The sequence below is a fragment of the Colossoma macropomum genome, unplaced genomic scaffold (genome assembly GCF_904425465.1).
Source record: "Colossoma macropomum unplaced genomic scaffold, Colossoma_macropomum, whole genome shotgun sequence".
In the NCBI taxonomy this organism is placed as follows: Eukaryota; Metazoa; Chordata; class Actinopteri; order Characiformes; family Serrasalmidae; genus Colossoma; species Colossoma macropomum.
This window is the reverse complement of record NW_023494790.1, coordinates 2,816,710-2,843,560: the sequence shown is the minus strand read 5'-3', so window position 1 is coordinate 2,843,560 and position 26,851 is coordinate 2,816,710. Positions and strand designations below refer to the sequence as shown.

Sequence of the window (26,851 nt, the reverse complement as noted above, 5' to 3'; positions counted from 1 at the left end):
TCAAAACTCAACAGGCGCATGTCTCGACCAATATACATCCATACACACTGCTAAAGAGCTGAAACAAGTCAAGTAGAGGTTGCTAAGCAGTGACTGGAGGTTACTGGTGCAGTATACAGTATATACTGATGCAGTATGCAGTACACAGTATATAATTGTGCAGTATATAATGGTGTAGTATGCAGTATATACTGATGCAGTATGCAGTACACAGTATATAATTGTGCAGTATATAATGGTGTAGTATGCAGTATATACTGATGCAGTATGCAGTACACAGTATATAATGGTGCAGTATGCAGTATATAATGGTGCAGTATGCAGTATATACTGCTGCAGTATGCGGTACACAGTATATAATTGTGCAGTATATAATGGTGCAGTATGCAGTATATACTGATGCAGTATGCAGTACACAGTATATAATTGTGCAGTATATAATGGTGTAGTATGCAGTATACAATGGTGCAGTATGCAGTACACAGTATATAATGGTGCAGTATGCAGTACACAGTATATAATGGTGCAGTATGCAGTACACAGTATATAATGGTGCAGTATGCAGTATACAATATATAATGGTGCAGTATACAGTATATAATGGTGCAGTATGCAGTATACAATATATAATGGTGCAGTTTGCAGTACACAGTATATAATGGTGCAGTATATAATGGTGCAGTATGCAGTATATAATGGTGCAGTTTGCAGTATACAGTATATAATGGTGCAGTATGCAGTATACAATATATAATGGTGCAGTTTGCAGTACACAGTATATAATGGTGCAGTATATAATGGTGCAGTATGCAGTATATAATGGTGCAGTTTGCAGTACACAGTATATAATGGTGCAGTATGCAGTATATAATGGTGCAGTTTGCAGTATACAGTATATAATGGTGCAGTATGCAGTACACAATATATAATGGTGCAGTATGCAGTATACAATATATAATGGTGCAGTATGCAGTATACAATATATAATGGTGCAGTTTGCAGTACACAGTATATAATGGTGCAGTATATAATGGTGCAGTATGCAGTATATAATGGTGCAGTTTGCAGTATACAGTATATAATGGTGCAGTATGCAGTATATAATTGTGCAGTATGTAGTATACAATATATAATGGTGCAGTTTGCAGTACACAGTATATAATGGTGCAGTATGCAGTATACAGTATATAATGGTGCAGTATGCAGTATACAGTATATAATGGTGCAGTATGCAGTATATAATGGTGCAGTATGTAGTATACAATATATAATGGTGCAGTTTGCAGTACACAGTATATAATGGTGCAGTATATAATGGTGCAGTTTGCAGTATACAATATATAATGGTGCAGTATGCAGTATACAATATATAATGGTGCAGTATACAGTATATAATGGTGCAGTATGCAGTACACAGTATATACTGATGCAATTTGCAGTACACAGTATATACTGGTGCAGTACTGAGTGTACAGTTTATGCTGATGCAGTATGCAGTACACAGTATATACTGGTGCAGTTTTTGATTGATTTATGAATACAGCTTTTGGAAGTAAATCAGCATTCCACATATATTAGATAAGTAAAAATATTAAATATTAAATGTATTCAACTTTGTGTAACTATATTCATACACCTTATAAATACGCCTGACCAAAGTCTGACAGAATTCAGAATGTGAGTCTACTGTAAGAAAACGTAGCACTGAAAAAACCTGCATTCTAGTATTTAACCTGCTGCGCTAAAACATTTTCTGTATTGATTTCTCCTTTTAGGACCGAGTTGGCTACAGCTATTTCCTAACGATGTGCTGTTTGGTGGGTGAAAAGAGCACTGAGCAGCCAGATCTGCTAACCCTGAAGAAATCAATAGGAAGATCTGAGAACATGGCTGAAGACCAAACTGGCAGCTTTTAGTCAGCGCTGAAATCAGAGGCAGAGGCAAAAATATTTTAGCATACTTTTTTTGTATGCTTTATTGAATGTTATTAAAATTGAATATTTCTACAGGTGTAAATTGATTATTGTATTGATCACTGAGGGAACCCATCTGGAATGAGATTGACGGGGTGTTTGTGGTAACTTAACGTCAACAGGGTTATTAGGATATCACATATTAGGATGTCACTGTGGAGCAGTGTAACAATTATGTTTAGTATTTTTTTTTTCGTAACCAACATTGTTGCACGTTTATTACATGTGACAATGGCAGGGTTGTCCAATACATTCCAAATATCTTCCTGTACCTGTTGTGTAAATGCCAGTATGCAACCTGTTTCTCCTAGCAGTCTTTGTTTGGTGGGTGTGGGGCCCGTCAGCGCTCGTCTAACCGAGCTAGCAGTTAAAAAACACTCTGCACATGTTCAACATGCTTTCAAGAACCAGCAGTGGGGCTGATCACACTGGCCCCATGCATAGAGCAGCCAATAAAACATAATACATTTACATACATCCAGGCGTTTAGTAAATGTTTACTACACAGCTAGCCACTGTTCCTCATCAGTTGTGGTAGCCACTCATAATAGCAAGGCAATAAAATGAGTCGAAAATGTAATAACAGTTAAATTTAGTTCCAGCCATTAGAGCGGGAATTAGAGATTAAACGTTTGGGACACACCAGCCAGAGGATTTCAACATCATTCAGTCTGGAAAGGACAAAAACTGCTCCATCAGTCCAGAGAGGTTCAAGAGAAAAACATGGCTAACTGTGAGTGTAGCTAAAACACTCTTCTGCTCTCCTCACCTGCCTTTGCTCTGTTATCACTTGAATTCATTCACTGGTTGTTGGACTTTGAGAGGAAAGTTTTTGACAAGTTTGCCCAGATCAAAGATCGTCATGCATCTTTTCTTTTCAGCAGTGAACATCACTGACGAGTCATTCTGCATTATAACAAGGCGAGTTATTCCTAAAGCCCAGAAAGCATGTTTCTCTGCTCTGATATGTTGTTTTTACAGACGTGTATTTACAGACCACAGTGATCGTTACTGCTAGATAACTCTGGATTTGTAATGCGATGCTGTATAACCAGGTTTTGTGAGATCTAATGTTGTTATCATATCACTCATATTCTCCACTTCCACTCCTGCACCACGTTATGTTAATTTGTGAATTCTTGACTTCATTGATGGAGTGCGACTGCGTTTGTGTGTAGTTTCATTGAGGAGTCGCCCCACCACCTCTGTGCCAGAGACACCACTGAATGTGAAATATAGTTTTGCTGACATTTGACCATTGACATTATTTTTAGCTCTGTTATTTTAATGAAAGCAACAACTTACTTTATCAATACTTGTGTGTGCTGTTTAAATGACCTTAGATGCCAGAAATGTAGTAAAATCAATAGAAAAGTTGATGGGGAATAAAATTCTGCCACAGTAAAATTGTGCTGCAGTGAGAAGGAGCTTTGGGATGCAGGTCATTAATTCTGCTCTCCAGCTTTCTCTGATGAATCGTGCTTTAGTCTGCTGTGGAGGGACAAGCTCGGTCACGTTCGTGCCACTAGAGAGAGATTAGAGTAAAGGGTCGAGTGAACAGCACAGAAATAATAATATAGAATATATAATAAAGTCTGTTCACAGCGGCGCAAACTCCTTCACACGCTCTCAAACCACAGACAAGATGAGGACTGAGGAGAGGACTGAGGAGGAGCCAGAGCCAGAGAGGAACAGGTAAAGATATGTTCAGGTGCATCAGTTAGAGGGTCAATGTGTGTTCAGCTCAACTGGTGAACATACATGTAAAGATGTGTTCAGACATGTAAAGGTGTGTCAATCCAACTACAGGTAAAGGTGTGTTCAGAAGGATTGGTGAAAATCCAGGTAAAGTGCATCAGTCAAACTGCGATCAAAGGTGAGTTCAGGTGGATCAATCAAGCTGCAGGTAAAGGTGTAGGTCTGTGTGCAGGAAAGTGTGTTCAAAAACTGGTGAAAATCCAGGTATAAGTGTGATCAAATGGATTGCTTCAGGTAAAGATGTGCTCGGGTGGACTGGTGAAAGTGTATGTAAAGGTGTGTTCAGGTGCATCAGTCAGAAAGCAGGTAAAGGTGTGTTCACGTGCAACGGTTAGGGGGCAGGTAAAGGTTTATTCAGGTGCATCAATTAAAGGGCAGGTAAAGGTATTTTCAGGAGCATCAATTAAAGGGCAGGTAAAGGCGTGTTCAGGTGCAACAATCTGAGGGCAGGTAAAAGTGGCTTCAGGTGCATCAGTCAGAGGGCAGGTAAAGGTGAGCTCAGGTGGATCAATTAAAGGGCAGGTAATGGGGGGGGCAGAGGATGAGTTCAAGTGTTCAGGTGAATCAGTAAAATTGGAAGAAAAGTGTTCAGGTGAATCAGATCATGTTCAGGTGTGTTACCCTGAGCTCCTGGCCTCCCAGGCTGGTAGTCTGAGGTCTGTGTGTTGCTGTGCGTCTGTGTGTAGCCGGAGTGTCACGGCGTTTTGCTCCCCAAGAGGATGGAGGGATGATCCGGCCTGTCTGAGCTGAATACTGAGTCTTCCTACGAGGCGGTTCCTCCTCTCTGGAATTCTACAGAACACAAGGTAACATCACAGTCACTGGTCACTTCATTCGGTACAGCAACCTACTTTCACTACTGAGCAGAAGTACAAGGTGGGTGTTTCTAATAAAGCGGCCAGTGAGCAGAAGTACAAGGTAGGTGTTTCTAATAAAGCGGCCAGTGAGCAGAAGTACAAGGTAGGTGTTTCTAATAAAGCGGCCAGTCAGAAGAAGTACAAGGTGGGTGTTTCTAATAAAGTGGCCAGTGAGCGGAAGTATATGGTGAGTGTTTCTAATAAAGTGGCCAGTGAGCGGAAGTATATGGTGGGTGTTTCCAATAAAGTGGCCAGTGAGGGGAAGTATGTGGTGGGTGTTTCTAATAAAGTGGCCAGTGAGCGGAAGTATATGGTGGACGTTTCTAATAAAGTGGCCAGTGAGCAGAAGTACAAAGGGGGTGTTTCTAATAAAGCGGCCAGTCAGCAGAAGTACAAGGTGGGTGTTTCTAATAAAGTGGCCAGTGAGCAGAAGTACAAGGTGGGTGTTTCTAATAAAGTGGCCAGTGAGCAGAAGTACAAGGTGGGGGTTTCTAATAAAGTGGCCAGTGAGCGGAAGTATATGGTGGGTGTTTCTAATAAAGTGACCAATGAGCAGAAGTACAAAGTAGGTGTTTCTAATAAAGCGGCCAGTCAGAAGAAGTACAAGGTGGGTGTTTCTAATAAAGTGGCCAGTGAGCGGAAGTACAAGGTAGGTGTTTCTAATAAAGCGGCCAGTCAGAAGAAGTACAAGGTGGGTGTTTCTAATAAAGTGGCCAGTGCGCGGAACTACAAGGTAGGTGTTTCTAATAAAGCGGCCAGTGAGCGGAAGTTTAATGTGGGTGTTTCTAATAAAGTGGCCAGTTAGTGTCTAAAAACACGTCTGATGGCAGAATTTGCAGAGTTATTCTCAGTAAGAAAGCAGACGTGAACCTTCCAGGTTTTGTTATCCAATCACTCTCAGTTAAGCCCACCCTAAGCCCACATAAGTGTCTCATTATTCATCCTCTCAGCACTGTTACATCAACATTATTACTCATCACAAAGTGCTGATGTATCTGGCTGTGAACACAAGAACTGTGCTGTTTACTCTACCTCTCCTTCTTCTCTTCTGCTTGAACTTGGAGCTGAGAGGCTGACTTTGGTTGCCAGATCCTTCAGCTCCTCCTGCCATGCTTCTGATAGTAGAGCTGTGGGTGAGAAGAGGGACCAATTTGAGCTGTTTTGCAGTTTAGCTGACTTTATTTCCCCTCTGATTGGATACTAATGCTTTATGGGACATTAACTGAAGCTTCTGTGGAATGGTTTATGACAAAATTTTGGACTTTTACGATTAAAAAACAGTTTAAGTCTCTTTCTCTCATCTTTAAAGAGATTTGTAAAATACACAAACTGCTCTTTAGCTCTGTGACCGAATGCAGACTGAGATTATTCCATTAAGACAGGAAACACGTGGACATTGTATTTCAAGTACTGAAACTCAAAATGAGAACATTTTCATCAACACTTTTCGATTTCAGCTCATGCAGCGTTCTCATTCAGTACTCTCCAGCTGCAGCCCGGTAGGTCAACCCTCAGGCTGGTCAAGGCCTCAACTTGGTCGACTGTTAGCCAACTATCTACATGATTATCCTGCTGAAAAAAATCACCACTAAAAGTGTCTGTTGGTTCCTGGTGGTGTCCAATAGTCACTAGTGGTATTCTGTGTTTTTCTGATGTGTTAATATCACAATGTAAAGGATTCTAATGGTTTAATAGGTGTTCTGAGGTATTTGATGGTTTTCTAATGCCATCTAAATGTGTCCTACAGGAACTAGTGGTCTCAAATGGTATCCATTAAGCTAATTCCCATTAGAAAGCAAAACCATCAGGTTTTAATCCCAATGGTTCTAATGGTCTTTTTCAGCAGGTTAAAATGTCATCTCACATCAACATTAGGTAAAATGGTTACAGTTAGGATTTACTTTCTCCCTCTGTGTCAGCTACTGTAAACTCCTGAGTCATTCTATGGAAACGTCCATTTTTGTGTCCCTATTATTTACAGATATATTACACTTGAAAAACATGTCAGGGTTACAACTTATTTAGATTTTAAAATAAAGCAATAAGTTATTTTAACAGTTACACCTTCTTGAGCCTCAATTTAGCAATATGGTTTTTAAATCAATCATATAGAATTCCAAACACCACAGAAGAGCTCGTCCCCACAGTCATGTGTGAAGGCTGAGGCCATATTTTGAGGTAAAAATATGTTTTTCTGCAATTTTAACTGTAATAATCTATACATGACTATGAAATATATAAATTAAATGACAAAGAAAACAAAAGCCAAATAAATATTATAATATATATAATGAAAGTCCCCAGGAGTCGTGTCACTGGTGTTACTGCGCAACAAAAAATCTCTTATTTTGAAATAAAAGTCACACTGATGACATCACTTCACTTCCTTTTGCCTGTTTTCTGAGGATCTATGAAGAAAAGCACATGGTGAGTCCACTGTGTCTTTCAGTTATCAGAGATTTTCTCATTTAGCTCATGATTTCATATGAAGCTTTTAGCTGAAGTCACTGGTGTGACCGACTTTATTCTGAGGTAATTGTGAAAAAAATGGATTAAATTCCATATTTTGGTGGATATTCCATGATTGACAACATGTGGTTTGATGCTCTGTAGCAGCCATTCTGTAAAATGCATCGTTCATTAAAAATGTCTCTGGTGTTCCCTTTATTATGTGTAACACCAGTGAGGATCGGTAACACCAGTGACTCCTATGGAGAGATAGAAAACTGGACGTTTCTGTAGAATGACCCTCCTTCAAAATAAAAGTGTGAGCTTTAGCATTGAAGAACTCCTTACAATATTAACTACTGTAATTTTTCCAAAATAAAAGTGTTAGTTTTAGTGTTAGAGGTAAATTTGGCTCTGTGGGACAATCCTGTCTAAATTTATTTAATTTTCTATTAATATTAGCCCATTTCACAATGCACTGCACTACAATCCCCAGCATGCACCACAACGTAATGTTTACATAATTGTTTTTTGTACGGTACTTTTCTATGTGTAATATTTTCCATACCTTTTAAAATATATTTGGTTAATATGGCAATATATTCTGAAACACATTTTAATGTTTGGAATGCATATGAAATATACACAGATCAGGCATAACATTCTGACCACCTCCTTGTTTCTACGCTCATTGACCATTTTATCAGCTCCACTTACTATATAGGTGCACTTTGTAGTTCTACAGTTACAGACTGTAGTCCATCTGTTTCTCTGATACTTTGTTAGCCCCCTTTTACCCTGTTCTTCAGTGGTCAGGACCCCCATGGACCCTCACAGAGCAGGTACTGTTTGGGTGGTGGATCATTCTCAGCACTGCAGTAACACTGATGTGGTGGTGGTGTGTTAGTGTGTGTTGTGCTGGTCAGAGTGGATCAGACACAGCAGTGCTGCTGGAGTTTTTAAACACCTCAGTGTCACTGCTGGACTGAGAATAGTCCACCAACCAAAAATATCCAGCCAACAGCGTCCTGTGGGCAGCGTCCTGTGACCACTGATGAAGGACTAGAGGATGACCAACACAAACTGTGCAGCAGCAGATGAGCTATCGTCTCTGACTTTACATCTACAAGGTGGACTGACAAGGAAGGAGTGTCTAATAGAGTGGACAGTGAGTGGACAAAAACTCCAGCAGCACTGCTGAGAATGATCCACTTGCACCAGCGCAACACACACTAACACACCACCACCACGTCAGCGTTACTGCAGTGCTGAGAATGATCCACCACCCAAATAGTACCTGCTCTGTGAGGGTCCATGGGGGTCCTGACCACTGAAGAACAGGATAACAAAGTATCAGAGAAACAGATGGACTACAGTCTGTAACTGTAGAACTACAAAGTGCACCTATATAGTAAGTGGAGCTGATAAAATGGACAATGAGCGTAGAAACAAGGAGGTGGTCAGAATGTTATGCCTGATTGGTGTATTTCAAAAATATGAAAATACATGTCCATATTTTTTCCAATATGGGGTTCTGTGTAATGGAGAGATGATGAATTTCAGTTCTGGGAAGTCTGACTGGCAGCAGCAGTGTGTCATTTCATTAAAACAATATTTTGACACTGAGTGTCGTCTAGTGTGCGGTAGCATTAGGCATCATTTCTGCTGATTGTTAACCGTGGGACTCCGTCTTTCCACACTAATTAAAGCCTAAATAATCTGTCCACGTCAGTCTGGAGGGACCTCAGTTGAGTCGTGTTGCGTTTTACTGATTTTATGGATTTAAACTGAACCCTTAAAGTCCACAACCATGAGGGACCACCAGCAGGTTAATGAGCCTCTGCTAATATGGGCGCAATGCTGTCTACACAGCGGCAATGCAACTTCGGATCCCCCCCCGTTTCTCTCACCTGCGCCGTGCTTGACTCCACCGGCTGTGCTGTAGCTGAGCGGGTGGGTTTGGTTCCCGGAGGCCAGCACTTGACTCTTGATGAGTGGATGTGGGCACAGAGGAGTGTTGGAGTACCAGTCATCATTCACCGTACACACGGGACTGCCGTTCAGACCTGCACACATCATTACAACCACACACACACACACACACACACACGTTAGCGCTGCTTCTCCAGACCAGCTTCCACCTGGAGCTCTTTCATCTCCCCCACAGGAGGCCTACAGCACTGCAGAGTGGATCTATACACACCAGCCCAGCACGGCACACACAGCATGATCAAAAAAACCCACACAGCTCAGCCTAGGACTCCAACAGAAACATAGAAAATACATACTGAGCTTCTCCTTCACTCCACCTTTCCTCCATCAACACGTATACAATACAGCAGGGGCTCTCAAGCTGCTCCCCCTTAAGGACCAACTATTTATCACTCGAAAGCATGACAGCCTCCAGGGAATAATCATAATAATACATTATAATTTAAAAAATATGAATAATAATGACAATATTGGCCTAGCAACCAGTCCTAATTCACCTCTGCATCCGAATGTTTGGGAAATCGCTTCTGTCGGAACAAAACCTTGTATCTCCACTTTTGTCGTTTTTTAGATTTTGTCAGAATTTGAAAGTACCTGTTGCCCTTTACATAAGGTGTAAATTTCATGGTGAATAGATCAAAAGAAATTACCCAAAATTGCTTGGAAAAAATTCTGGTTCCATTGACTTACATTAAAAGTAAAGTAGGTTTTTTCCTTCTCCTGTAAAGTTACCATTTTGGAGACAAGGTTTTGTTCTGACAGCATCCATCCATCCATCATCTAAACCGCTTATCCTTCTGGGTCGCAGTGGGGTGCTGGAGCCTATCCCAGCCATCATTGGGCGGAAGGCAAGACACACCCCGGACAGGTCGCCAGTCCATCGCAGGGCAGACAGACAGACATATACAATCACACACACATTCACACCTAGGGGCAATCCAGCATTTCCAATCAGCCTCACTGCATGTCTTTGGACTGTGGGAGGAAACCCACGCAGACACGGTGAGAACATGCAAACTCCACACAGAAAGGACCCTGGTCGCCCGGCCGGGAATCGAACCCAGGCCCTTCTTGCTGTGAGTCGACAGCGCTACCCACTGCGCCACCGCGCCGCCCTGTTCTGACAGCAGTGAAATGAAAATAAAGTGAAGATATTTTTCTGTCCCTTCTTGATTGTAACTTTAGACTATAAAATAAGTGTTTATTAATGGGATACTGGATGAGGAGAGCACAGCACTCACCTGTTCCCCCCTGTTATTTAATCTTGTTCCAAAAATGTGAAAAAAGAATCTACATTGTTCCTGTTAGAGTGGATTGTAGGTGTGGGAGCTGCTTTAGTGGGAAATGTTCAGCACAGCGATAGACAGCATGTAACACTGAACATAAAATATCAGCAGATTAGGCTACGTAAGCTTATTTTAGACCAGCAATCAGGCAGAATGGTGGTAAGTTAAGTTGTTTCTGCAACCCATTTTGTACCATTTCACTCATGAGTAAAAATAGACAAAGCTGCTTCGTGCTCTGTTGTTGCAGGTCTTGTGTTTATATTGTTTACCACTGAGAACATTTCACGTTTCTTACTACATTACATTAAGTTGATCGTTTTTTCACTGATTTGTGTGAGACAAAGTGTCGTCTGCACCCACTACAGACCACTTGCTCCCCCTCAGTATAGCCGGAGGACCTGAAACCCTGCAATATACTTTGCGTGTGTGTATTGACCAGGTTTATGCTACTTTGTGGGGACCAAAACCTGATCACTCATGCTGTGGGGACATTTCTTCCTTGTGGGGACCAGCTTGTGGTAAATCAATACATTTTAAGGTGAGGGTGAGGTTAAGGTTAGGGTTAGGCTAGTAGTTCTGAGTAAGTTTTGGGTAAGTCTCCAGGCATTAAATGGAAGTCTGTGTAATGCCCCACAATTCACAGAAACAAGATGGTGTGTGTGCGAGATTGTGTGGTCCTCTTTGGACTGAGGACCTTCCTCTCGCCATAACTGGAACTGCTCTCTTTGTTTGTTCCATTCAAAACTGTTAAGTACAAGCAATTAATTAATATCACACAGAAATTAATACAGTTTTTCACTAAAAATTCTATTATCAGCATAACAATCTGGGTGAAGAGTAGAATCTTTGAAATTTTAACATGAATTTCGGAATTTCTTAGTAATTCTCCCTCTTTTGCTTTAATGACAGTGTGCACTCGAGCCGGCACGACTCTGATCACTAAAGTGGTGTCCCAATTCAGGGGCTGCGTCCTTTGGAGGCTGCGTTTGAAGGCCAATTGCGCCACAGCGGCACGACTAGGCTGTCCCATTTCGAAGGCTCCTTCATATGCGGCCGAGAAATCTGTCCTTTTCCATGGCAGTGAAAGATCCAACAGGTGCATCCTCCGCCAGCCAACATATCCTGAGGTTCATTGAGTGCTGGTGAGGATTCGACAACATGGCGGCGTCAGCAGAGGAGCGAACGGCGGCTGAGGAGACACTTTAAAATATATGTATCTGGTTTAAACTGAGTCAAATAGCGAACAATATAAATGATAAATAAAGCCAATGTGGTCTGAAGCTAAACTTACACTAATGTTTCATTATTGTTTTAGGGAGCAAAGAGCAGACAGAGAGGTTTCGTGGCGCAGCGGTGAGGGCAGGAACAGTGGTGCTGTGAAACAAACAGGAAATCCACCGTAGAGCAGACCATCTCATTTCAGGTTAAGCCTTCGTGGGTCGATGCAGCCTTCGAAGGACCTGCCTTCATAGACCGTGTCCTTTGAAGGATGCAGCCCCTGAATTGGGACACAGATTAACGGTGACAAAAGCCTCTGATCAGTAGATCAAATTGTCTGAACACGAGCTTCACTGGAAGAGACGAAAATCATATCTAACGTTAAGAAGTCAGAAATGTGCTTAAATTTGAATAGTGAGCTTTAAAAATAGTGCAGAATCCAGAATATTTCTTCATTTTAATTCTCATAACTTTTCTTTAAATTTTTCAAAATTCTAAAATGTTGTTGATTTCCCAGGATTAAAACACAACCCAAGATTTCCAAAGTGGTCGCAGACTTTTGGACACCAACTTTGTATGCTGTCAGTGTCCAAGAAACAAGTATCTACAAAACAGCAGCTTTACAGAAGAGAGCAAACCATTTAAGGGAAGTGAACGATAAGAGATTCTGTTCCAAGCAATTTTAGAACATTTCTATTGATCCATTCATCATAAAATTTTCATCATGAAACACAGCGTAAAGGGCAGCTAGTATGCTCCAAAGTGGAAATCAGGAAAAATGGAGATACAGTGCTGTGTAAAAGTATTTGACCCTCAACTGATGTCTTCTATTTTTGCTAATTCGTCACTTTAAATGTTTCAGTTCATCCAAATCATTTTAATATAAGATAAAGTCAACATGTTTAAACACAAAATGCAGCTTTTGTGGTAGATAAAATGATCACTGAATTTACTGAAGATAAAAAGTTATTTAAATCTATATCACCCCTGTGAAAAGTAATTGCCCGCCTAAACCTAATAACTGGTTGTGCCGCCCTCGGCAGTAACATCTGCAATCAAATGTTTGCAATAACTTGCGGTGAGTCTTTTACGTCACTGTGGAGGAATTCTGGCCCACTCTTCTCTTCAGACTTATTTTAATTCAGCTACATTGGAGGGTTTTCAAGCATGAACTGCCCGTTTAAGGTCTTGCCACAGCATCTCAATGGGATTCAGGTCCAGACTTCGACTCGGCCACTCCAAAACCTTAATTTTGTTTCTTTTGAGCCAATCAGAGATGGACTTGCTTGTGTGCTTAGGATCATTGTACTGCTGCATAACCCAACTGTGCTCGAGCTTTAGGTCACAAACTGACAGGCGGACATTCTCCTTCAGGACTTTCAGAGCAGAATTCATGGTTCTATCAATTTACACATCATAAAGTCATCCACATCCTGTAGAAGCAAAGCAGCTACCACCACCAATCACACAATCACACTACCACCATCATGTTTCACTGTAGGTATGATGTTCTTATGGTGGAATGCAGTGTTAGCTTTATGCCAGATGTAATGGGACCCATGTCTTCCAAAAAGTTCCACCTTTGACTCATCAGTCCCAAAAGTCTTGGCGGTCATCTAGATTAGCTTTTGTGTCCTTTTTGGTGAGCCATGGTTTGTGCCTTGCAGCTCTCCCATGGATGCCATTCCTGCCCAGTGTCATTCTTATTGTAGAATCATGCACACTGACCTTAACTGAGGCGAGTGAGGCCTGCAGTTCTTTAGATATTCGTCTGGTTCTTTTGTGACCTCCTGGATGAGTCCTCATTATGCTCTTGGTGAAATTTCCGTAGGTCAGCCACTACTGGGAAGGTTCACCACCGTTCCAAGTTTTCTCCATTTGTGGATAAAGGCTCTGACTGTGGTTCTCTGGAGTGCCAGAGCCTCAGCAATGGCCCTGTAACCCTTTCCTGTTGACTGCTATATTTCAGAGGCTTTATTTTGCATCTGTATTTTAATCTATTTAGAACGAGGCATCATGTGCTGCTTTTTGAGAGCTTCTAGCTGCTTCACACTGCCAGACAGATTCTATTTAAGTGATGTTTAGTATCAACGGGTCTGGCAGTGATCATGCCTGGGTGTGGCAGTGAAATTGAACCCAATGGTCAACTGAATTTGTTTAACTGGTTAACTTAGTAGCTAAGAGGGCAATTATTTTTTCACATAGGGCCAGGCAGGGCTGAACAGCATTTTTCCTTCAATAAATGAAAGCATTATTTCAAAACTGCATTTTGTGTTTACTTGAGTCATCTTTAATATTAAAAGTAGTTTGATGCTCTGAAATATTCAAGTGTGACAAATATGTAAATATGTATATTTTTCGGAGGCTTCAGGGCTTAAAGAGATGCTTAAAATATCAGACACAGCTCCAAAAGTCAGTATGTACATTTACACAGTCGACCTAAGACTAGATAACACTTTTCCCTCATGATTTCTCTGATTTTTCTTTTTTTTATCCTGTTTCATAGTCGCTCTGCATCTGTAAAACAGCTCTTCACAAAACCAGCTTTCAACATTTGAGAAAAAAGTTTTAATATAAAACTATGTTTTTAAGAGGTTTAACTGAGGAATTTGTATAAAACAGATTCTTGTTTACTTTTTAGATCATTAACGTTTTAAAAAAATATGTGCATTTTATTTAAAAAAATTCATTTGTCCAGAGATTTTGGTCACTGGTGTTATCAGGACTCTTATTTTACATTTTAACACAGTATTTTCAGCTCTGTTAACCTGCCTCTTTGGGTCGAGGCTCATCAGAGAGGAAGCAGCTCAAGGCATGAGAAGGCGAGTCAGACTCGCTCACTATATTTATTAATAATAATAATAATTTTGTTTATCAGGCAGCTCATAATGTCTATGTGTGACTGGTGTTTTGTGCTTTAATAGCTGCATCATTAAAATTTTGTCTAAATAATGCCGTATATCATTTTTTATTACTGATTTTAAACAGTTGCTCAAGCTCACCTGACCAGCCAACGAGTCAGCTGATTTACAGAATCCTCAGTTTTAACCAGAATGTCACTGGAGTCACCGTCACTGGTCTTACACCATATTACACCATATTCATATTCTATATGATAATAGATCAAAGTTCTATTGATGTTAAACAACATTGTAAGATTATTTAGCTTTGTATTTTAAAAACGTATTCACCAGAATTCCCACTTCAAATGGAGAATGACCCACTTATGTGTGTGTGTGTGTGTGTGTGTGTGTGTATGTGTGCGTGGGTGTGTGGCAGTCAGAACTTTTACTGCCTACTAGCTATGAGGGAGGACAGCTAAACCCAGAGGTTGAAATGTCCTTGTAAAACAACAAACAGACCAATTAGGAAGTTCGGTTTAACCCAAACGCGGAGCCTCGGCGCCTCTGAGCCTCGGAGCCTCGGAGCCTCAGCACTGAGCCACTTTATTAACTCTTATTCACTCCCTTAATTACCGTGAGTCCTTCATATTCAGATTCACACTCAGAGTGCTGCTCTGACTGATTGGGTCCAGTCTGTCAGCATGGCCTGCGGAGGTGTGCATGTGTGTCACTCTGACGGATAGACTCTGCTCCCTCAGTGTCACATCATTTTTCACTGCACTGTGTTTCATGAGTGATGGACAGATTCAGTGACCGGCGCAGACCTTGACTGGACTGCTGTACTGCATCATTATCACTCTCCGGCTATAGATACAGCTTTCCCGCCATCCAGACTCTTTTACAGACTGTACATACAGTAACAGTTTGTACACACCTGATTTAACAGTTTGTTATTGTTTTAAAGACATTTTGAGACATTTGGAGCGGTGCTTTGTAGATGATTAATAAACTCTTAACAGAGTATCAGTAACACATCAACAGCATATCAGTGAAGTAGCAGCAGTGAAGCATCTGAATACACTGCAGTAAATATCTTGTAGATGTTCTGTTGATGCATAACAGTACATGTAATTAATGTAGGTAAATATGTCACATCTATTACGCAAAACCTAACCTTACCAACCTCACCCTAATCCTAACCCTCACCCTGGACCTAATCCTAACCCTAACCTTAACCTTAACCCAAATCCTAACCTTAACCCTCACCCTGGCCCTAATCCTAACCCTAACCCTAACCTTAACCCAAATTCTAACCTTAACCCTCAACCTGTCCCTAATTCTAACCCTTACCCTGGACCTAATCCTAACCATAACCTTAACCCAAAACCTAATCCTAACCCTCACCCTGGCCCTAATCCTAACCCTAAACTTAAGATCCACCCAAAACCTAATCCTAATCTTAACCTAAAACCTAAGCCTAAACTTAACCTCAACCCAACACCTAATCCTAACCCTCATTCTGGCCCTAATCCTAACCCTAACCTTAACCTCAACCCAAGACCTAATCCTAACCCTAACTTTAAGATCAACCCAAAACCTAATCCTAATCTTAACCTAAAACCTAAGACTAACCTTAACCTCAACCCAAAACCTAATCCTAACCCTCACCCTAAACTTAACCTCAACCCAAGACCTAATCCCAACCCTCACTCTGGCCCTAATCCTAACCTTAACCTGAACCCAAAACCTAATCCTAACCCTCATATGTGTTTGACGTGTCACTGAGAATCTGTTGAGTGTTTGTTTCATTTAAAAAGGAAACTCAGAATAAAGTGTCACCGACATTTTGATGGAGATCTTTTGCTTAAAGGGCCAGTACCATGGAAAATCACATTTTTATGACACAGTTTAATGTGGTTTGTAAGCACTATTAAAGTTTACCGTTCACTCCCCCCTCCATGTAGTCCATTTATGAGTTGGACAAACAGCCAGTTTTCTTTCTTTATTTTGCCGTTTTTCTTTATTAATTTTTGTCCAGTAGCTGAAAGGTTTTAGAAATTTTGTAGTTGTATTTATTTCTGAGCTATTACCGAAGTGTCTGGGTCTTCTGTTATTATGCGATGACTCTGGTTTTAATCTGAATCTCCTAAAAAAGAAGATTCTCCTGGCAGGTTTGACACCTTCAATAAAAACTATAAACCATTACCATGAGTCTAATATTCTGCTGAGGAAAATATGGATGCAGTACATCTCGGACATTCTCCATGATGCAGCTCCAGCTGCTGTGGAGAACTGGTTGAATGCTCTTTGGTTTGTGAAGGATCATATTTGAAAAAAAGGGGGGGGGGGGTCCTAAGTCTGTTCCCTAAGAGATTTTTTAATGTAAATGTATGTATATGTGTGCATGTTTTAATATGCGTATGTTCTCCCCGTGTCCATATGGGTTTCCTTCAGGGCCTCCGGTTTCCTCCCACAGTCCAAAGACATGCAGTCAGGCCAACTGGAGATGCTAAATTGGCTCTAGGTGTGTGTGTGTGTGTGTGTGTGTGTGTGTGTGTGTGTATTTTAATATACATATTTATGTAAAACCAATAAAATGTCATTCACAAAAAAAAAAGAAAAATTTTAATCACCTATTCTTGTGATGTCATGAAAACCAACACATTTACACTCTTAAAGATGGTTCTTCAAGGGTTCTTAAGTAAAGACAGTGGTTCCATATAAACCCATGAAAACTTAAAGAACCATTTGCATGCTCAAATGATTCTTTGCATTGTGAAATCGTTCTTCAGATTGATGGAGAAGGTGCTGCTTATGGTTCTATACGTAGCCTTTTTGAAAAAGGTTCTATATAGCACCAAAAGGGGTTCTTTTACTGTAACAAGCTTGACAATAGCAGAACCCTTTTTGGTGCTATTATATAGAACCATATACAACACGTTCTCCATCAATCTGAGAAAGTATTTCATCATGCAAGCAACCCTTTAAGCATGCAAATGGTTCTTTGAGTGTGCATGGTTCTATATAGAAACATTGTCTTTACTAAAGAACACTTGAACCATCTTTTTAGTGCACATGAATTTGTCTATTCAGCCTACAGCCATTTAGCCCCACCCCCTCATGCTGAAGTTATATAGAGTGCTTTTTGAACAAGGCGTAACACGTCAGATCAGCTCATTTGCATATATCAGTCTTAAAGGCACGGTAACAAAAATAGCTGTTTAATTTTAAAATAGAAGATGGATTTGGGTTTGTGGAACACGTTTTGGGTCACTGTGCAATTCTGTAAATGTTTTTTAAGCAGTAGAACACAGAGGGAGTGTGTTATCGCGAAATAACATCACGGCTGTGATTTGGTCACCGTAGATCATCACAGCCGTGATGTTATTGGTGATAACACACTCCTCGAGTGTTCTACTGCTTTAATACAACAGTTAAATAAATACAGTAATAAATTAATAAACTGGGCCGTGAACGCGGCGTTTAATATGTTTTAATGTTCGCAGTTCCTTCACCAAATTATTTGTAGCTTGTTGCTGCGTCAGAGTAACGAGCTCCGCCCACTCGCTGCACAGCCGGCAGTTCGTTCTCCAGCTCCTCACACTAAATTCCCAAACGGTCATCACCACTGAGCAGCTTTTCAGTCGGCAGCTGTGACAGAAGAACAGCTGAACAACCTGGAATCAGCTAGAAATGAACCCAATACCCTTCGCCAAACGTGTAGTCTGATCTTCAGAGTCTGACCAAATCGGACTGAGCCATAAACTGACGCAATATCAAGTTCAGCTCAGTTTTGTCCGTTTTTGCCAGATCAGTATTAATGTTGTTTTGTTCCAGCCAGTCTGTAAAGCATCTTACAGCCCATTTAGTTTGGCGAATGGTGTTGGGTTCATTTCTGGCTGATTCCAGGTTGTTTAGCTGTTCTTCTGTCACAGCTGCCGACTGAAAAGCTGCTCAGTGGTGATGACAGTTTGGGAGTTTAGTGTCGTCTCATCTTCAGAGTCTGACCAAATCGGCTGTCGGTCAAATGTGATCTTAAAAGTGTCCATTTTCTGTTTGTGGCAAAGTAAGAAGTAAAAACGTTCAAATGTCTTGAGCGTCTCCTACAGCTGTCAGAGTCGTTGCTTAGCAACAGCGTCTCAGCGGAGTGACTCAGTGTTTGTGAAAAACCTGTGATGTTATGGTGAAATAACAGCACAGTTAGAACGCTTCTCAACCAATCAGCTTGCGTGGCCGGAACTGACTGTTGTATAAATGTCTTCATTATAATTCTAAAATGTGTAAAGGCGTTCCCAAACTTTTGACTGGAACTGTATGAGCAGTTTCCTGTGAACAAAGCTCGGGTCCGTGCTCTGACGCTTCTGGTAATTGCAGTCTGAAGAAGTTTCGTGGTCAGAAACACTTGATTAGAGCCCTGTGTGCTCATTAGCAGTGTGTTTGATACGTACTGTGCCGTGCTCAAATAACTTCCTCTGCCGCTGCCGCTGCCACAGAAAGGGCTGTGCTGTAATACAGACTGATCATTTATGGCAACATTTTTCCAGTTTTGTCGTTTTTCTGCTCCAACGCATTCATGGTTAAAAATACCGCAGTTTTTGTCACTCTAATTTTCAACATTATCTAGAGGTAAAACTTGCCACCACCCTTACGGACACACTAAAGATGACAGAAATAGAATTATAACACGACTGTATTAATAAAAATCTATCTGAAGTCCAAGTACACCACTAATATGTGGATCAGTAGGTTACACCCATTTCCATGGTTACGTCACACCCATTTTCATGTTTATACTTTTCACATTACGATGGTTACTCTATTCCCATTTCCATGTATAAGCTACACCCATTTCCATAGTTACCCTATACCCAATTCCATGGTTACACTACAGCCATTTCCATAGTTACCCTATACCCAATTCCATGGTTACACTACAGCCATTTCCATAGTTACCCTATACCCATTCCATGATTACACTACTGCCATTTCCATGGTTACCCTGTACCCAATTCCATGGTTACACTACAGCCATTTCCATAGTTACCCTATACCCAATTCCATGGTTACACTACTGCCATTTCCATGGTTACCCTATACCCAATTCCATGATTACACTACAGCCATTTCCATGGTTACCCTGTACCCAATTCCATGTTTATGCTACAGCCTTTTCCATAGTTACCCTGTACCCAATTCCATGTTTATGCTACAGCCTTTTCCATAGTTACCCTATACCCAATTCCATGGTTACACTACTGCCATTTCCATGGTTACCCTATACCCAATTCCATGGTTACACTACAGCCATTTCCATAGTTACCCTATACCCAATTCCATGGTTACACTACAGCCATTTTCATGGTTACACTACAGCCATTTCCATGGTTACACTACAGCCATTTCCATAGTTACCCTATACCCAATTCCATGTTTATGCTACAGCCATTTCCATGGTTACCCTATTCCCAATTCCATGGTTACACTACAGCCATTTCCATGGTTACCCTGTACCCAATTCCATGGTTACACTACAGCCATTTCCATGGTTACACTACAGCCATTTCCATAGTTACCCTGTACCCAATTCCATGTTTATGCTACAGCCTTTTCCATAGTTACCCTATACCCAACTCCATGGTTACGCTACAGCCATTTCCATGGTTACCCTATACCACTGCTGTGGTGTTTTGTGTTCTTGAATAAGTGTTCTTGTTCTCTGGGGGGGTGGTGGGTTCAACCTGACAAACGGGGGACTATTTAGTATAGAACATTGTATGGAATGCTAGATAATTTACTGGGGCTTCTCAACATGTTAGTCCTTTAATGAGCATTTTATTACCACTAACAAAACCCTCAACAGGCATGATGTTAACACTCTTCCCTGTAAACAGCGCTGGCGGTAAAACGCCACTAAGTTGGCTTAGCAGTTCTTATTCTGCAGGTGGAGTGCTGCTTTTTAACATCATAATTACCTTTAATTTGAATAGATATTAAATTAATCCCCAAAGATTATGAATTCCAATTTTCAGATTTATCTCTAAAGAGTTAATGCTGGTTATCATACCTGCTGTTCTTATTTAAAGGTACCCTGCAGATCGTGCTCTATATTTAACGTTCTGTACTGCGGTCAGGGTCGCCACGTTCAGCAAAAATCTGCAGCATTCACTTAAAAAACACTCAGAAGCTGAAACTTTATAATTTCACCCACGACTGCATTTTCAAACTAGCCCAATTTAGCACGAGAACTGCAAACCCTGCAACCCAGACTGCACAACATAAACACTCCACTGCAAAACCAATCAACCAGTGATTCTCGGCTCATGACTCATTTATTTTACATGAAGAATTCTTATGATGTGTAAATATTACATATGACTGGAATTAAAATGTCAGTAATAGAGATCTTGAGTGATATTAATCCAAATAGGATGGAAAGCAGGGATGGTTTGTTTTACAATTGGGAATGTTTTTGGTTAATTTTTTTGGCATCCTCTCGCATCCAGTCCTCAAATCAGCCCCAGGTTGTGCTGATTGTTGGCAAATTGTCTTAATTGTGTAATATTTAAAACTTTAAAATCACTTATTTTTTGTACTTTTACTCTGCAGTGTCCTTTAAGTATGGATGGAAACACATGCTCACACCCAGCTAGCACTGTGTTTGTTTATGGAAGAAGAATCTATTGTCCTTCGCTTTTGCTGCACCGTTAAAACCCAACAGATGCAGCTCAAACCACTTCCAGAACCACTCGCTCTTTTATGAAAATCCAAACCAGTCCATTATCATCCAGCGCCCCAAACCAGACACTCGAGACCTTTTTAATTAGCATGCTAGCAGTTTGGCCAATGTCCAGGATTACATAATCCAGCTGTAGGGCCGGTTCATGAGAATCACTCTGGGATACTTACCAGAAACAGACAAACAGATTAAACTGTAGTCATAAATTAAAAGCCTTCAGCAGAGAAACGACATGGAGCGTAATTTAGCGCAAGACTGCGCTGAGCCGTGACAGCAAACACAAGCTGTAATTCTATATGAACTATTTCTGACTGATTGCTTATCATTACAAGTGGACAAACTGTTGGAAAGCGCAGATTCTAAACTGCTAATTCATTATGATTTGAGTTCGATTAAAAGGTAATGGATCAGATTCAGAAAACTCAGGGCTAACAGAGCTAAACATGTGACACGGTGACGAAGTCCTGCTCGTATGTCCACCGCAGCAGTGACCAGTGCATTTGTTACTCATGTTTCCAGGTAAAAGCCACTCAGATCTGACAGACTGAAGTGCTAATGCATATTAATCACCAGCGCGCAGTGCTTGTAGGCAAAACCACAAATCTGAGCTACAGATTTGGAGAAAAAAGGAAATAAGTAGCAGTACATAAATGATGTTACCCAATTTTCTCCCCATTTAGTCGTCTCCAATTCCACCTGCTAGTTAGGACTCCCCCAATCACACGATGCTATCAACGCTAGGAGGGTGAAGGCTAACACAGGCTTCCTCCGAGACCTGTGAAGCCAACCACCACTCCTTTTCGAACTGCTGCTCACGCAACGTCACTGGACAGCTGAACGCGCTCGGAGGAAAGCGCCAACCGCCAGATCTGTTACGTCAGCTAACAGACCCCTGCGCTGACTAGCATCGCGCTGAGTGATGGGGGGAGAAGGAGGGGCCATCCTACCCACCCAGAGAGAGCGAGGCCAATTGTGCTCTCTCTGACTCCCGGCTACAGACGGCTGTAGCATCACCAGGGATCGAACTCGATCACCTGATGGCAGGGCCAATGCTTAGACGGTTGCGTCACTCGGGAGCCCCAAATGATTCGATGTTTTAAAGGTATTAACCAGGTTGCCTTAAACTTTTGAGTTAATCAAACTTCAAATAATGAATTAACAGACTGTAAAGCACAGATTGTTGTTCTGTTAGTCTCACCATTACATACTGAAGCCCTGAAGGGAAAGATGAAAAAGAAATTGAGAGTACGTTTCTCAGTCTAAGGACATTTTCACATGTCGTTCTTTTTAAGGATGCTTTCATGCTTGGGCCGTTTCAGTGCCCCGAAGTGGACTCAGACCGCTGAGTCATGGTTTTCTGTGCTTATGTGAACCACTCAAACTCAGACCCTCTAAACGGCCCCAAAAACTAACTATTTTTAGGTTTGTTCTGTGGTTCGATTGATTTGTGCATTATGAACACAAAATGGCTCCAGGCTGCTTTTGCTCTGCTTTTTGTTGAAGACCTGGAGGCTTTTTGTACAGACAGACAATCTTCCAGCACTTCAGCAGGTAAAAATAGACCATGATCAATTTATAAGGTCCTACTCAGGACAAAGCCTGTCCGTCTGTGACAAGACAGCAACGCTGACATATTAAAGCGCTAAGATGCGAGAGCTCGCATGATTTTACCGTGTTAAAGGCTCATGCTGTAAATGCACACAACAGAGTTTTAAGCTGCTTTCACACTGAACACTGAATGAATAAAATTCACCGCTGCTCTTTCAAGGCCACTGTTTCATTGTAGGCACAGATTTCGGCGGGTGGAGCTCAGTGAGGAGCACTCACAGGGTCATTTTTCCAATTTTGCACATGCACTTCGGCCAATCGTTTCTGCTTGGCCGACAGGAGAGCAGCAGGCGGGTCTGGTAGTTCCTCTCACCACCTGAAAGGTCAGTTTTATCAGAGAACGCTGCCCACTTTGCGAGGTTTGCACTTATCGTGAGTGATGTGAAAGTGTTCTAATGGAGTTGTGGTCTGAACCAGAGCTGGTCTGAGATCTCAAAGGACCAGAAAGAACACTGAGTCCTCCTTATAGTTCACTTTACACTGTGAACACATTTGCAGGTCATTTGCAGTTGGATCCCTTTCAGGTTCACTTCAGCAGAACTCAGTTCAGTTCATTTGAAAAGAACTATATGTGAAAACTCCCTTGAAGAGGGTCCTGTTTAGCATGGATGAGATCTCAGACCCATTCTTGTTCACACCACAACTCCTTTGTCAGCAGTATGGGCGAAGCTCTCTGACCTTTCAGGTATTGACAAGAACCATCAGTCACGTCTACTTACTGCTCTCCGGTTGGCCATGCTGAGATTTGGGCAAAGCTTTTGTTTTTCGGATACTTGGCCTGTTTGAAACCACAGTAGGCCTGGATTATGTGTTAAAATAATTACTACAATATTCTCTAGTTATTGCAATTATCCATTATGTCACCCACCAAACCTTTCTATAAACACATGCGTTCATGAGCTTCTTCTGTTACAGATTTACAGCAATTTGCATGTTAATAGCGAAGAGATGCTGGAGAAACTTCAGACTGCAAGTGATTTTCAAAGCCGTGCTCTTATCCAGAGTGATCATTTTACCGAGGTGAGCTACAGAGTCTTACCCAAGAACTCTAACTTGTATAGTGTAGGGAAGGGGTTTGGCAACCTGGAGCTCCGGAGCCACATGCGGCTCTTTTACTGACCCCTTGTGGCTCCACAGCTGAATCAGATTTGTAGGTAAAAATAAAATAATCCTCCTTTACAGTAAAATAAAGCTCTGCTGATCGTTCAACACAGTTTACCAATAAATGGTCTTAAACTCTGGAGTTAATGTAGAACTGCTGATTCACCCTTTAACCCTGAAGATCAGCGCAGACTGCTGGTCACCATAGCAACAGTCTCGCCCAGCTAGTAGCTAACAAAATGGCAAAGAGAGAGATTTAAGATGAACATTGATCATTTGAGATGATGGACTTATTTACGTTTATAATCACTCCAGCTGGTTTCCTGATACGTTTAATCTGCAACGAGAAACTGAAACACTAAGAAGTCACGAGGCTGAAGTCGCTTCTCTTCGCCAGCTTCTTGTTTGAATTCTCTCGTTCCACCTTAAATGGTGCAGCAGTTACATTCCGGCGCCTCAGGCACCATTTAAGGTGGAACGGGAAAATTCAAACAAGAAGCTGGCGAATAAGAAGCAACTTCAGCCTCGTAAAAAAAGAAAAAATCAAACGTTGAGAGTCATTTTACAAGAAACTGTTCTACTTTTGAGGAAGTTTCCTGCTGGAGATGCGAGAAAAGCAGCTATAACTGAGCTAAAGATTAAAGCAGAGCAAAGTAAGTCTGTGTTTTCATTTATATTTTTTAGTCTATATTAGTACATCAGCACATACTGAGACATATTTACAGCCAAGATGGCAAAATGGACATAAAGTGTGGTGGAGGTCAGATGTGTTACCCACTACACTAGACCAACCACTAGTCTATGAGCCTGAAGAGCACATACTGGACTCACTTTGACTCCAATCTTCTGAACAATAGTGTATCTGATTTCTGGAGCTACTCACCTGATATGTGTGTGACCCTGTGGGGGTGGGGGTTGTGTCTGGAGAAGAAGGAGTGGTGGCTGAGCGTGCCGAAGCGAGCGCTGCCCCTAGTGGTCACTCTGGTGAGATCGGAGATGAACTGAGCCGGATTCTCGAATGGTGTTTTCTCCGGGTTGCTGTGGCTGCAGGACTGGAGCTCTCGCGCCTCCTCACATGACTCCATGATCTACACCCAGGGAAAATGTGAAATATGAGAAATATGTATTTTAATGTATAAAATTAGGTTTTGTTAGACATTGACTGGTTTTTGTATTTAGAAATCGCACATTTGGGAAAAGCATGATATATTTTTATTATTATTATTTATGACTCAGTTCACTGAAATAAGTGGAGAATTGTGTGAAAAGTGCAGATTCTAAACTTTCATTTGTGCTTGTGAGTAAAAGAGGGGATATTTTATTATGATTTAAATTTGATGAAAAGTTGTTGTGTATACACACAGTCTTGTTTCGCCAAAAAAGAAGAACTATACATTGAATTTTTGCCTTTTTGTCAGTTTTTCGATGTTGGAACAAACTGAAACATGTCAGAATCTGTCCATACAGAATGTAAAGTGAATTGAAAAGTAATTCATTATGTAATTAAGTATTTATGACATTATGTAATTACCATTTAGTAGTATAAAAACGACAGTAATAAGATTTCGAATAGTAAAAGTCACTCAAACTCCAGTTCCTTTTCTCCCCTTAGATTTGAGTCACAATTATTGAGAGCTTTGTAATACAAACACTTTGAAAAATCTTCTTTACAATAATCCAACCTAATAATTCAATGATTACACAAATGTGAAAACCAATTCTGCCTCTTAATAGAGTGCAAAACAAAGTTTGTCACGAAGTTAAACAAGATAGACAGTATAAAACATTTCAGAAAGTAAGAGCTGGTGTTCCAGTTTTCTGACTCCAACACAGTCACTCCATTGTGTTGAATGTAATCTCTTTAAAAGGAGAACCGAGTTCCTCAACGAGCTGCAGATAAACCCTCAATTACTGCCTTCACTAATTTGTTCCATCAGCCTGGAGCAAATATGAAAATGTGTTAATATAAAGCTCACCTCCTCTTTTTTTTCTCCCTCTTTCTGTCCGTTTTCTTCAAGAAGCCTCACTAATCCTCCTGCTGCTGTGTGTTTGCTGCGTTACTAGGAAACCCAGGCTTAACATAAGAAAGAAAACACAGCTCCATGTTCAAAAGGCTCGCTGACACACAGTAGCCCACACAAACAAATCACGACGGATTATTTGAGGAGGGATCGATCACGGCCAGGCCAGCAGTTCATTTTCCACAGCAGACGTGCAAAGATAACATCAATATCTGGAACCATATCAGCAACCAGGGAGAAATGAAGGATTCGAGGGGGACAATTAAAGAGATATCATTTAGTTCATTTCCACCCATTCAGTTCAGGTTATTGATTTCTCAGCAGACATTTCTTGGCAGATTAGAGATAATCCGCATAAGAGAACCTTAAGGTGAAGAAACAGGAGTTTGGGACCGTGTGAGACCTGGTAGACCACCAGAACTGTCCCCCCCAGGATAAACAGCACTTTTCCATTTATGGACTATTTGAACTGAATGGATTGTGGACCAAACTGTGTGTTTTGAAAGTTAACAATATAAACATACTGTGTTACACTTATTAAAAAAAGTAGGAAAATTCTTTTCTCCCTAGAAGGAAATGAAGCTCCACTTAGATCAGATCTAAAAAAAGTCCACAACTGTTTCTGACAATTAAGAAAAAAGAAGAAAGTTGGTTCTAGAACCAACCAAAAGTGGACTTCTGAGATGTGGAGTGAGGTTTATGGGCCGATTCATCTCTTTAAAAGATGGTTCTTCAAGGGTTCTTTAGCAAAGGCATTGCCTCTATATAGAATCCTGAACACTCAAAGAACCATTTGCATGCTTAAATGGTTCTTCGCGTGGTGAAAAGGTTCTTTGTACTGATGGAGAATGCATGGTGTGTTTCTATAGAGAACCTTTTTGAAAACGGTTTTGTGTAGCACCAAAAACGGTTCTGCTATTGTTACGATGTCAACCTTGTCACAATAGGAGAACCCTTTTTGGTGCTATATAGAACCACAGCACATTCTCCATCAATCTGAAGGACATTTC

General features: G+C 41.0%; 1 protein-coding gene across 1 annotated transcript in view; it reads right to left on the bottom strand.

Moving 5' to 3' along the window:
* tbata (thymus, brain and testes associated) overlaps window positions 1-25,847 on the bottom strand; it is a 41,786-nt gene extending 15,939 nt beyond the window's left edge. Inside the window, exons 1-5 of the mRNA XM_036571672.1 lie at window positions 25,797-25,847; window positions 24,704-24,908; window positions 8,947-9,102; window positions 5,621-5,715; window positions 4,353-4,523 (exon numbers count right to left, since the gene is read on the bottom strand). Of these exons, the coding sequence (XP_036427565.1) occupies window positions 4,353-4,523; window positions 5,621-5,715; window positions 8,947-9,102; window positions 24,704-24,905 (624 nt within the window). The 5' untranslated portion in view covers window positions 24,906-24,908; window positions 25,797-25,847. The remainder of the gene's footprint in view (window positions 1-4,352; window positions 4,524-5,620; window positions 5,716-8,946; window positions 9,103-24,703; window positions 24,909-25,796) is intronic.
* Between the last annotated feature and the right edge of the window lie 1,004 nt (window positions 25,848-26,851).